Raw genomic sequence first — 12183 nt, forward strand, 5'->3', positions numbered from 1 at the left:
TGCCTTGTCTGTCTGTATAACAAGTTAGAAAGGCTGTTCCCTTAATAGGTGTAGCTTCCAGTTTTGTTGGTGCACTATTAGAGAATGGAGGGACAGTGCCAGTCTCCGCTGTACCTGATAGAGAAGTATCTTTCCTCTCTTGCTTTTCATCACCTATTTCCTATGTCCTTTGGCTTTCGAACCACATGTTTTCTCTAGGATAGATTGAAGTTGTCTCACACTTTCCAAGGAAGTAAATAATAATCAATGGTTGAACTGAGAGAGAAAGCATGAGAAGTTTTTGTAATTCTTGTCTGGACTTTCCACCAACAACTTTAAGAAGAACAAGCATAGCACAGCTGCTTGCCAATTTCAAAAATAAATGATAATCCCAATTAATTGGCTGACTGCTCCATTTTTTGTTCTTCAGTGCATTAGTCATAGTATTGGCCCTTCATATGAAAATGAAAACTTGCCATCTCAGCTAACAGTGCACACAGTTAGTTTAATGGAGCTGCTAGCTTATCCAAATCTCTTGATCTGCTTTCATATTGCCTCCCCAGCTTATTCTCAACTGCTTAGAGCTGTTGAATTTAAATGAAACCTAAATCCCAAGTCAAGGTAATGCTAGTATGTAAAGGTGAAAGTGGTATGATTTCCCCCACCCTGTACTTTCTTTAAATTCTTTGTTCCAGCCAGTAGCATCATGCTTCATAGCCAGGGCTCTTTATTTGACTTTGAGGAAAGCTAGTGAATGTTTAATTTATGGTGCTTCTTGACTAATCTTTTATGAATTCTCTTTTTTCCTCCTCAGCTAATTAAACTTTTGTTACTGCCATTGCCTCTTCTGAGAGCATCTGCTTTGCCAGCTTTCATATTCACTATTGTTTTATCATCCACCACACTTCCTGGAGAGTAGACTGTCTCTAACAATTTTTTGATTTTAAAAGTAATCCTGTAACAACGTCCACTGTGGGATTTAGCAGTTATTGTCTTGAAATGCATTTTATCATATATCAAGTGTACTTCACCTAACAGAGCAAAGCTATCTTTCAATCTTGAATAAGGCAGAAGACTTGAGTCCTTTGAACAGCACTGGTTCTAAATATTGTTCTGATTAAAACAAGACTTTGTAGTATTGGAAAGCAGCACTCTGTCAACACAGTCAAAAAATGACCAGATGTCACCCTCTGAACTGGGGTTTGTTGAATTGAATGCAGTACTTAATTTTATTTTGCCATGAGTAGTCCATAATTAATTTAAAACTTGTTTCTATAGATGATGTTGCCCAGATCTACAGTCCTGCTAAATCTCTCTAATAAGTAAACTGCTTTTAGTTTTTCTTACAGGAGATCAATATAAGCTCTTCTGTTTGTTCTCTGCATGAGTAGCTGTTGCAATGGTTGTGGTCAGAATTGCCTCCTGCGTGTCTTCTGAGCTTATCAGATGTGCCAGTTCCTGTCGTACTACAAGGAAATGATGTGGTGATGCTGGTCAGGGCTCTCTGGGCTCTGGGATTGTGGGAGCATAGTGCTTCCTCCTCCTGTCACACAGGGCTTTTCTAGGTAGCATCCCACCTTTTGGAGATCAGCATTTCAGCCAAAGACTCTTTTTGGAGCTTAGCTACTGACTTTCCATAACAGGCACAAAGGAGTTCTGCTGAGTCCTACAAGGACTGCTCTTACTCATGGGGGTAGACTGTGTTTCCCTCCACTGGCCAATGAAACAGGAACAAGGCCATAAGTTCAACCCACTGTTCTTCCAGAAAATGCAGCATTAGTGCCAATAAATTCTTAATGTGTTTAAAATCACTGAAGTTAATTGCTTTATTCTTTTTCTACATGCAACAGTTAAATAGTATCAATATCACATGGCCTTAGTTTTTTATGTAAAGAAGCAGTTTTATTTAGCATTCAAGAATTTTAAGATCTTTTTATCTTTTCTTTTTTTTTTTTGAAATATGAAAAATATATGGGTTCTAAGATGTTCCCAAACTTATTTAAGAGTCTATGGTTTTTTTGTCTTCAGTATGTTATGTTTAGAATAAAGAATGGAAGTAGTTGCCCAGGGCAACAGCTACAGTGTAAGTGTGTATAGAGGAAAAGGGAAAACACAAATGGTTTATAAATACTGTTTTAACATTTTAAACAGTCTTTGGAGTGAGGAATTTTTAAACTCATGTGAGCTGGCCAAAAATTCCATAGACTTAGGGACCATAAGATAGAATCTTTTCAAAGGCCTAACCTCAGTATTGAAATTTTTAACACTTTAGAAAACTACTTTTTGGGGAAGGAGTTTTTTGTTGTTGTTGTTGTTTTTAGTGAGGTCATTTTGACACTTAGGAGCTGAAGGCTGATTTTTTTTTTCTCGAGGGTTTTTAATGAGATTTCAGCTGCCTTAGAAATCTTCATCCCGTATGTGTTGGAACATCCATGGAATATCAACTCTTCAAGGGCTGGAGGCAAAAGCCCATATTTTTTCCAAGAGATTTTACCTTCCCTTAGTTGGATTGAGACTTTATTTGGGGATCACATTTTTTAAGCTATTTTGGAATTTCATCTTATGGAACAGCACCTGGTGACACTTTTGAAAGCAGACTTGTGCATTTAATTAATATTACAGAAGTCAATTGGTAGAAGGAACTTGGGCACTTCTAACATTGCAGCAGATGTCTGTATCTTTGGAGGCCTCCAATGCTTCTAAAATCTGCCTCTTGAGTCTTCACAAAATAAACTGCATTCACCACAGGGTTAGTCCTTTAAAGCAATGTCTGACCAATGATGGTGCCATCAGCCGTGTGGGGGAGGACTAGGGAGTTTAATCAGGATGTAAACAACTTCTATCCATTCCCCTGACAGGGAGAAAAATAGAAGGTAACATGTATGAAAAGGGCTATTTGAATTGCAAGCAGATTAGTTCTGTAGGTTCCATAGTTTTATAGGTTCCAATGAGGTCAGAGTAAAAAAAAAAAACAACAAAAAAAAAAAACCAAAAAAACCCAACCCTCTTTCCCCCCAAAAATACAAATACAACTTGCATCTTTAGAAAGTCAGTTTGGTCTGGTGTATTTTTTTTTACACTTGTTACAAAAGATTATTAGATGTTGAAGGTTTTTAAAATCCTGTTCTCTGTGAGTTGTAAAAAGTTTGCAAAACTCAGTATATTTAGTAAGTTTAGCAAATATGGTAGTTTGAAATACTATAAACAAAATATGCTGTGAAAGCTATGGCCCAGGTCCATCATTAGATACTCTAGGTGCTTTACGCTGCTCCAGGTACCAAAACAGGACATAAACTTTGGGTTTCACTGGCCAGTGAAGCCACTTATGATTACTAATACCAATTTTTATTTCTTCTGTCTGCTGTCATGCTTCAGTATATAAGGACTGAAGTATTTAATAAAATGCATGCAATATGTTCATGCTTCAGGAATTTTAAGATTTTTTTTGTTTCACGGTTCACTTTGTAATATTTGCCACCTAAATATTGCTACACTGTGCTAGTACATGAGAGCAAAGTGAATGCTGGCTATACAACAAAGTCAAACAGCAGTGTGACAAGTAAGAACATTTAAAGTTTTAACGTTGTGACCAACGAAATCAAAAGATTGGCTTAAATAGTCATAGTATTGTTAAAAAATAAAATGTACCTTGGCTTTTTATCTCAAAATCTTCAGTGTCTGCTTATATTCCTTTGTTGAAGTTTTCCTGTAGTACCATGAGGACAAGAAGTCTTTTCCAGAAAAGAAATGAGACTTTAATTTGTTTTGAGGACCTACAGAACCAGAAAAGTTTACAACACTGAAATCAATCTCCTAACCATCGAACAGGCATTAAAAAAATAAACTACAAAAGTGATATTTTTTAAAAAATGTGTAGAACTTGAATAATGAATTAGTAATCGCACACTGGAAAAGGGAGCAATTCATCATGCTAACTGCTTGGGTTCTGCTTTGTTTTGATACTCTCTCACAGATCGAATATGGTCCTACTTTATCAACTTAGTCTTACTTAGTTGCAGTTCAACTGAAAACATTCATTAACCACTGAATATTGTTTCATTTAGTTAGCAAAAGAATATGAATGTCTCACCAAAACAGAGTACCAAATATGTATCCAGGTATCTGGTTACTAGATACAATTGCGTTCTTGGATACTCTCTTTTGTTTTCACTTATTCAGGTGTATTCTATAATGTAAAGAGTTGTGGCCCTGACACTGCAGGTGTGACTCTCAGAACTGCATCATACTGCTAGTGCAGGAGCAAAGATTTATTGCTTAAACTTGAATAATATATTTGCAAGAACAGCAACACTGGTTTGTGGATCGTTCTTGTCCATTGATACTATACTATTCCTACAATTTGAAGGAAGGTATTCCTAGAATTGTAGAACATATGTTCAGGAATATTTACTGTATTTTTCAAATCCTTATTTCAAAGGCAGCCCACTGAAGGTCGATCCCGTGATGGTGGTTTGCGTCTTGGAGAGATGGAACGAGATTGTTTAATAGGTTATGGAGCCAGCATGCTTTTACTGGAGAGACTGATGATTTCAAGTGATGCCTTTGAAGTGGATGTTTGTGGGCAGTGTGGCTTGCTGGGATACTCTGGCTGGTAAGTTGTCTAATTGTAATGCTTTTTGTAAATCATGGTGTCCCCTCCTCACTTTGTGCATGTGGCATGTTTCATATGTGTTCATACTTTCAAGAAAGCCCGTGAGTCTAAGGTGTGTAAAGCAAACTGACACAGAGTAAATGTGCCTCTGTTTTAAGAGAACTGTACCCTTGGTTATAGTGCTTCTCAGCTTTGAAGTGCCCTTCAGGTACTAGTTGACAATCCCATGTACCTTAATCAAAACCAATGTCAAAATTCAAAAATGATATTTGGGGAACTAGTGACCAGAGGCAGAGTTCTGTTATTGCTGTATTCCTTTTGGTCTGATTGAGCTTGAGACTAAAGCGAGTTTGTAGTTGATGGACTAGGTATCTCTCCTGATGTGGGGAACAGGTGTTGTCTTCCGCAGCCAACTATGCTTGTGGGAAGGGTTACCTCTGCTTTGCCTCTTGCCCCCCTTCCCATCCCTGCAGGGGATTAGCAAACCCCTGGAGTAGCCTGCTGGTGCTGCTTATAGGTAATATTCCCTAATCCACCTCAGGCAGAGTGAATCATGTCCATTTAAACTGCTCAAGTCACCGTGCCAATTTTGCCAGGGCCCAGTTAAGTAGCACTGGTGCAAATTGTTCCATCAGCATTTTGCTGGGGCCATGACCTCTGTGCAAAAGGCAGTGATAAACAGCTGGGACCAGTAACCTTTGCTGGACTGTCCAGCTAACTCAATAATAAAGAATGCCCCAGGCTTGAACTAAAGTGAGGTTTCAGCCAATGTAGGATGAAATTTGGACTTTCTGGTCTCAGTCAGCTCCCAAGTGTCAACACCTCATTCTACAATTGTTGGCAGTTCAATAACTCCAGGCCAGCACTGGGATGAACCTTTATTTCCTAGAGGCTTAGCCACATCAAGTTGATGTGCCAACTTAACTCACTAATTAAAACTGCCACAACTCCACTGGTGTGGAAACACCCCTAAATCAATGCGAGTGTATTAAATGGATGTAGCCTAACTTAATTACAGACCAGTTTACAGTACGTTTAATGTCTAAGATGGACTTGGATGAGTTTGTGTTAACATGCCCTGCTACACTGATCTAGTGCTGAAATGTGTGTATATGCATAAACTTTTGCAGGCAAGTGCAGCCTTGCTCTGACTCCTTTTCAGACCATCTGGAAGCAGGCTGGCCCCAAACAAGGAGCTTAGTGGCTTCACTTGATCTAGTGAGCCCTGCCCTCACAACAGATTCTTGCTGTACTGCAAATCTCCACAGTCAGAGTATATTCTAGATCACGACTGCCTTTTCTTATGAGTCCTTTCTCACTCAGGATGTGTCAATGGGAGCACAACACTGTTTTAACTGCAGTGACACAGCTTTTGGTCTGGGGCTGGCTGGTGTCCAGCAAACTAAAAACGCACAGCAGAGCAAACTTAACTAAAGCCTTGTCCTTTAAACTGGAGCTAATTGGTCTGGGGACAAAGGCTGTGAGGCAGGACAATGAAGGGAAACTCCTAGTTGCCAGTTGTAGGTAGCTACAGTATAGCTACAGTGAAGATTGATATCTACTATTATTGTGTGTCACTAACCAAACTTAAAGCTTTTTGTTGATACAAAAGATGTTATGTATGTATTTTTAAGTGGAACAGATATCTTTGTAGGGATGTTCCACTTTTTATGAAGGATTTGGAAAAGTGTCTGTCTTTCCATGTTTTTCCTACTGTGCTGTGTAGTTTAGCTTTTTTATTTTTTTAATGCTTCTCCAGGCTTTTTTCAAATTATTTTAGTCAGCAGCTCATGTACTTGGCTACAAAGACTTTGCTCACTGTAGTTCTACCTATCTTCTCCAGCCCTCCCACAAACTTTAACAGTTACTGTTTTCTGCACTGGAAACATGCAGAAAACATGCTTTCCTAAGCAGCAGACTTAGCTGTTACTTTGCAGAGTCTCTGCAGCTGTGGTATGCCTCCACTGCTCAGATACAGTTTGCTTCTTTGGGAATAAGATTTTCTTTTTCAGAGAAGTTATATCTAAAGTTTCTAGCTAAGAAAAAGACCTTCATGCACTACATTTTTCCGTGTGTGCAGCAACTCCTGTTTCTGTTTTAAAAATGCTTTCTTTCCTCCTTGAAGAGAGGAACCGAGCCTACTAAATGCTCCAGAGCTACTAGATGCTCCAAGCAGTGCTGTTGCCTCCACACTGCTTCTGTGCATGCCAGACATCCTGAATTCTTAATAGGTCTTGGTCTGGGTTTGTTGTGCAGGCACCTCCAGTGCCACATAGATCTTTTGAAGGCACTAGCAATCCATATGTATCCCACCAAATAAAGGATATCTTTGCAAAACATTCTTGTAAGATTTCTGGACCATATTTTCACCTGCAGTCAGAATGTAGATGGTTAAGAGCAAAGCCCGTAGTGTTAGACCTTATGTAGATGTACTAAATTTACCCAGTTAGGTTATGGGTACAATAATGACTGTATCTGCATCCATTCTAGGAATAATTGCATTAAAAATTAAGTGCACTGAACGTGAATGTACTTTCAGAAGTAATCAAGAAGGTCCATTTGTAAGCTTGTTCAGAGGTCAGCTAGTTTTTAAATATTACAAAGTTCCATTTGAAAATGAGGAAGTAATTTGAATGTGCATTTGAAGAAATCAAGTCCTGTGTTTGCTGTTCTAATAGCTGTGAGAGATCACACTATCTCCATACCATACAGATGCCTCAGTATGTTTTGTGTTTGTGGTTTCTTTTCAGAGGGAAATGTTCTCAGACTCCCTAAAGAGTGTTGCTGGCTCAGGTTTTTGCTCAAGTCTTTGTGGTGCCTGTAAAGCTGACAGATTATGTCTTTGCAGGACAGAAGTCACTCAAAGGAGAATTGGACTGTCCGCTGTGTTTGGCACAGGGAGATTACCTTCTTCTCTGGAGATCTTCCAGCCCCAACTAGAAAATCCTTCAAGTCTAAACTCTTAGTCAAAAAAAAGACTCATGGACTGGATGTGAGAACAGACAAAAACCCAGTCCTGCACAGTATCTATTTTCGAAAAGGGGAAACTAGCTGTGTCAGTGTCCTTGAGTCTTCTGACATCAGAAATAGATTACTGGCTATCTAAGTCCAGGTTGGGCACAGATCTTCCTGTTATAGTTGCATGTGGAACCTCAAAAGGCTGAAGAGAGAGAGTGGGCAAGAAGAATGAGAGAAGAAAGCAACACGTCCTGCTTTCTAGTTCTCCAGCTGTGGTGTTCATAATCACATGTACACTGCTTTCTTTGACTGTTCCCCTCCCAAATGCCTTTTGCTTTGTAGTCATACAAAACAAGGAGCTCCTCTTGGAAGCATTAGACAGATGCACCAATCCTGTGCAACAGGACTTGAAAGAGAAACACCTGCCTGGCTGGAAATTCAGTTGGCTTCTGACCAACTGCCTTGTGCCCAAGAAACTAATCTCTAGACTAGCTAATGATATTGCCATCTTACTCTCTGTGGGTTCTAAACTAGTACTAAGCTTATCTGCTACAAACCAACTGCTTTTCTGTATAGTGGAAGCATGAAACTAGATGCCAAAACTATGCGGAGTTCATCAGGTCTAATATTATGGACTTTGCTCTTAACCATCTTCTCTCTACAGTAATTTTGAGATGCTATGTTCAAAGTTACCCTGTAGTTTGCTGGAAATACACCACTCTTACTAGAAGATAGGGAAGCTTGTTTGTGTGTTCTTTAAGGGGATGTTTTGTTTTAGCCACACAGAAAAACAGACCCGTGAAAGGGATAGGAATTTATAGGATACAAAGTTCCTGCAAGTTTTTTCAAGTTGACCTGGAGTGCCATGACTGAGGGAGGAAAAAAGCAGCAGTGTGAGCTCGTTATGAGTTACTCTAGTATTTATGGCAGGTGAAAGACTAGAAAATTGGGAGGAGGAAGAAGAGAGAGAGATCCATTTATAGACACCTCAAAAGAACATTGTTTGAAACTTGCAGCATCTTGGATGTCAATACCAATGTATTAGGAGAGGCAGGAAATTGGGTTTTATTCACTTTGGTGCTTGGAGAGAGATTTTTTTCATGATACAATGAAGTATGCAAGTTAAAAGTTGGGCCTATTTTCAGCTTATCGATGTAAAAGTGACAGCTAACCTTTCTGGCCTTGGTCAGATCCTTCTTCTGAAGTTCATGACTTCTGACCAAAAATAATGTATCCTGTTTGTATGCTGAGAGCAGCAGCAGTTCTGTTCCCTATGGAGCAGAAGTGCAGGCAGTGGTAGGTAAACAAGTGGGTTAGCCAGGGGAGAGGCGAGGCCTACTCTGTATATCCCGCCACATTTGGTGATTTTTAGTTAGACATTGTCCTACTTGCTTTTAGGCAATTTTTTTTTTTTGAGTCCTGGTTTTCTTGAATGTGTATGCACTGTATGAAACAAGTGAGGCCTCTTTCTCACCTGAGTCTCTTACAGCTACTGCAATGCAAGTAACAGCTAATGGAAGTTGTCTGACAGAAAGGGCATACTTTAAGTCAAACAAGCAACCACTCTGTGTAATGCCCTGCATTAAAAATACTCTCATGCAGATGTGGCTTAATTTTTTGACAAGATCTTGGCTTTAGGAGCAGTTCTTAAAGATTTTCAGAGACCAGATGAGTGAGGGTACCTTGAAGAAAATTAGAAATTTGAAAATTAGAAATAGTATTAATTTTATTTTTAAAGTGTTGTTAATCAAAGTATTTCCTATTTTTGAAGTTTCTAACCAAGTTTAATCACTTTTTTAAAATAACTGTAAAAGAAACTTCTCTCAGACAGACATTTGTGCCAGACGTTCATGCAATTTAATGCTGTGAAAAGCTGTCTGATGTGTGAGAGTAATCAGTAATAGGTAGTTTCATCTAAGTGATATAATGTGCTGTGTCTATCATTAGCTGAAGGAAGTGGCCCTGTAATGAGCATCACAATAGAACCCAAGTCATTAGAGAAACTCAGAACTTCTAAACTGGCCTTTTCAGTGATTCTGGTATTTATAAGGCATTGCTGTGAGAAACCATTTAGTAACATATTGTTTGGTGACTAGCATTAAGGGCATTTGTCTGTGAGGAAGGGTTTATTTTCCTTAAGACAAGGATCTGGTGACAGGGTATGTTTTTCTGCAGGACAGTAACAGCACATCTTTGTTGGGGCCTGACATGGTTCTTCCACAGGGGAAGGGGACTGTTGTGGCAGCAACAGAACTTGTCCCAGTGAAAAAATACAATAAAAACTTACTGTGAGACATTATGGCAAATTCTTCCAACTTTCCTGTTGCACAAGCTGTTCAGTGGCAGGACTCCACTGAATGCAATGAGCAAGATTCGGTCCTTTTATGATGACAAGATGAGAGGTTAGTCAGATCCTTGGAGTCTGAGCATTTTAAAATCTGCAGGCAGAAAATTGTTCCGTCTGGTCCAGATTCAGCCCTGGTGCTGTCCAGTTTAGTAGCAAATCGAGGACCAAATGGAGTCCAAGTATTTCAATTTCTGTGATCTGTCTTTGACAGTGACTCCTGATTTGCACCTATAGTACCTTAACCTTTCTGGGTGATCACCCATCCAAGCACAATACTTTCCAAAACTGAGACAGGAAGTATACAGAAGAATGAGAAAAAAAGAAGGTGGAAAATTAACATTTGTAAGAAAGATTTTTAATTCCTTCTGTGTGTACATGGCATAAGAAATCAAATCGTTTAATGTAAGGAGTTGTTACTGCCAATGAATTTACCAGTCCTGGTACTAGAAAAATGACTGACTAGCCTGTCTTTTCCTTACATGGTCAAATTTGTATCTGTTTGACAAAGAAAACTCTCCCCCAGAATTCCAAGACTGTGTCATTATTTGAGTAAAGAGTGCAAAGAATATGGGCTGAAGCGGTTTTACTGGTTTCCCATCTTGACTGAAGCTTTGGCTGTTTGCACACAGGGACTTAAGGAGAGAGATGCCCCTTTCTGAGCTAGGAATATGAATTGATTTGGGGCAGTATGGTAGTAACAAATTAAATTGCATATGAGAACAAAACAAATAGGATCTTTCTTTCTTCCTGCCTCTTTTTTGTGACTATACATAAAATGAAATGTGGAACATTAACTATATTTTCAGAATACTTAATTCTCTTCATTCTTGTTATACAATGCTGAATCTTGTGTTGGCACTTGTTGGTGGCAAAGGGGGACTCAGTCCTACTAACTGCTGAGCATTGATTCTCTTCCAAGAAAAGCACAGGTTTAACATTAAGATCCTATTGACTTTGGTCAAATTATTTAAGGGCTTAAAGTTATGACTTGCTTAAGTGCTAAAACGTGTCTCAAGCACTCAGCGCCTTCTAGAACTGAGTCCAGTGTTTAAATGAAGGTGGAAAAATAAATCAGTGAATGGTGGCAACTGTTCTTTTCTGCAGAGCTTCATTTATGCATCAACTCTGACCTTCTTTTGGTTTGTTTCCGTAGGTGCCACTACTGCAAATCATCATGTCATGTGTCTTCTCTGCGCATACCTTATGCCTGTAAACTCTTATTCCAAGAACTGCAGTCAATGAACATCATACCTCGGCTAAAACTAGCCAAATATAATGAATGAGCAAGACGAAAAAGAGGGAAAAAATATTTTAAAGAAATTAAAATCCAGCGTATGTAACTGGAAGATATTTTGGTGAATGTGAATAAAACCTGAGTGGGTAGAAGGGAGATACAGGACACTTGAATGAAATCTTGCTTGTATCTTCTGCCTGTTTTAAGTTGACAGGTGAGACTGTCAGTAAGAGCAATCCTGAAGCCTTGATTGCCTGAGTAAACAGGATGTGTGGACATTGTGGAATAAGGCCATGGTCCAGCGAAGCACGTGCATAACTTTCAAACATGTGACAACCCCATGCTTGGTTTTAATAAATGCTTTGCTGGACAGCGGCTTGAGCTGAGGTTAAATGCACATCTTACTCATATAGGTTAAAATTATGTTTTCCAGACCAGTGGAATATGGAAGACTAATAAATGTTTTAAATAATACTGCCTGAATGTATGTGTTGATGGCTGTATAAGGATGGTAAAGACTTCTCATGATGTCTGAAACATTTTCTTATTCCTTAAGCATTTTATTAAGACATTGTTAAAGCATTAAGATTTTGTTAAGTATTGCCTGGTTTAGATAAATGAAAGAATACTTTCTAGAGAACTTTAAATGGGTCATTTTGAGAGGGATTTGAATATGCAGGTGAAGGTGCATTTGTGTGAAAGCTCTGGTGTGATAATAGTACACCTTCATCTAAACAGATGCAGTTTCCATGAAGTTCAAGAGAGGTGACTGCATGTGCACTAAATGCAGGGTACAGCTTACAGATAACCATTCAATTCCAATTGTGTATAGTAGTTCTAGTAATATGCTGGCTCAAAGCCCTGAAAAGATAGGCTGCAAACACTACAGACACTGATGTACACTCTCCTAGGACTTAAAAAATTTTTTTAAATATGGGGCTAGCCACAGCTTTAAAAATATACTATAAAGAACAACCAATCCTCCACTGACAGTGAAGCAGGCTTGAATGACCTTAAAGAATTCAGAAAGGGAACAGCTGAACTTTTTATGAG

General features: G+C 38.9%; 1 protein-coding gene across 10 annotated transcripts in view; it reads left to right on the plus strand.

The window, feature by feature from the left end:
- POLR3B (RNA polymerase III subunit B) overlaps positions 1–11613 on the plus strand; it is an 86395-nt gene extending 74782 nt beyond the window's left edge. For 5 of the 10 annotated variants that reach the window (XR_003252047.1, XM_026056778.1, XM_026056777.1 and 2 more), the window contains 2 exons: positions 4418–4591; positions 11050–11613. Coding sequence is in view for 7 of the 10 variants with exons in the window: in XM_026056778.1 (XP_025912563.1) it covers positions 4418–4591; positions 11050–11179 (304 nt within the window). In the remaining 3 variants the exon portion in view is untranslated. Of the gene's footprint in view, positions 1–1316; positions 1901–4417; positions 4592–7439; positions 10239–11049 lie in introns of those variants that run through there. The other 5 variants (XM_026056779.1, XM_026056781.1, XR_003252046.1 and 2 more) reach the window with 4 other exon arrangements.
- The last annotated feature ends 570 nt before the right edge of the window (positions 11614–12183 follow it).

The sequence above is a fragment of the Apteryx rowi genome, unplaced genomic scaffold, assembly GCF_003343035.1.
Source record: "Apteryx rowi isolate R43461 unplaced genomic scaffold, aptRow1 scaffold_133, whole genome shotgun sequence".
NCBI classification, from domain to species: Eukaryota; Metazoa; Chordata; class Aves; order Apterygiformes; family Apterygidae; genus Apteryx; species Apteryx rowi.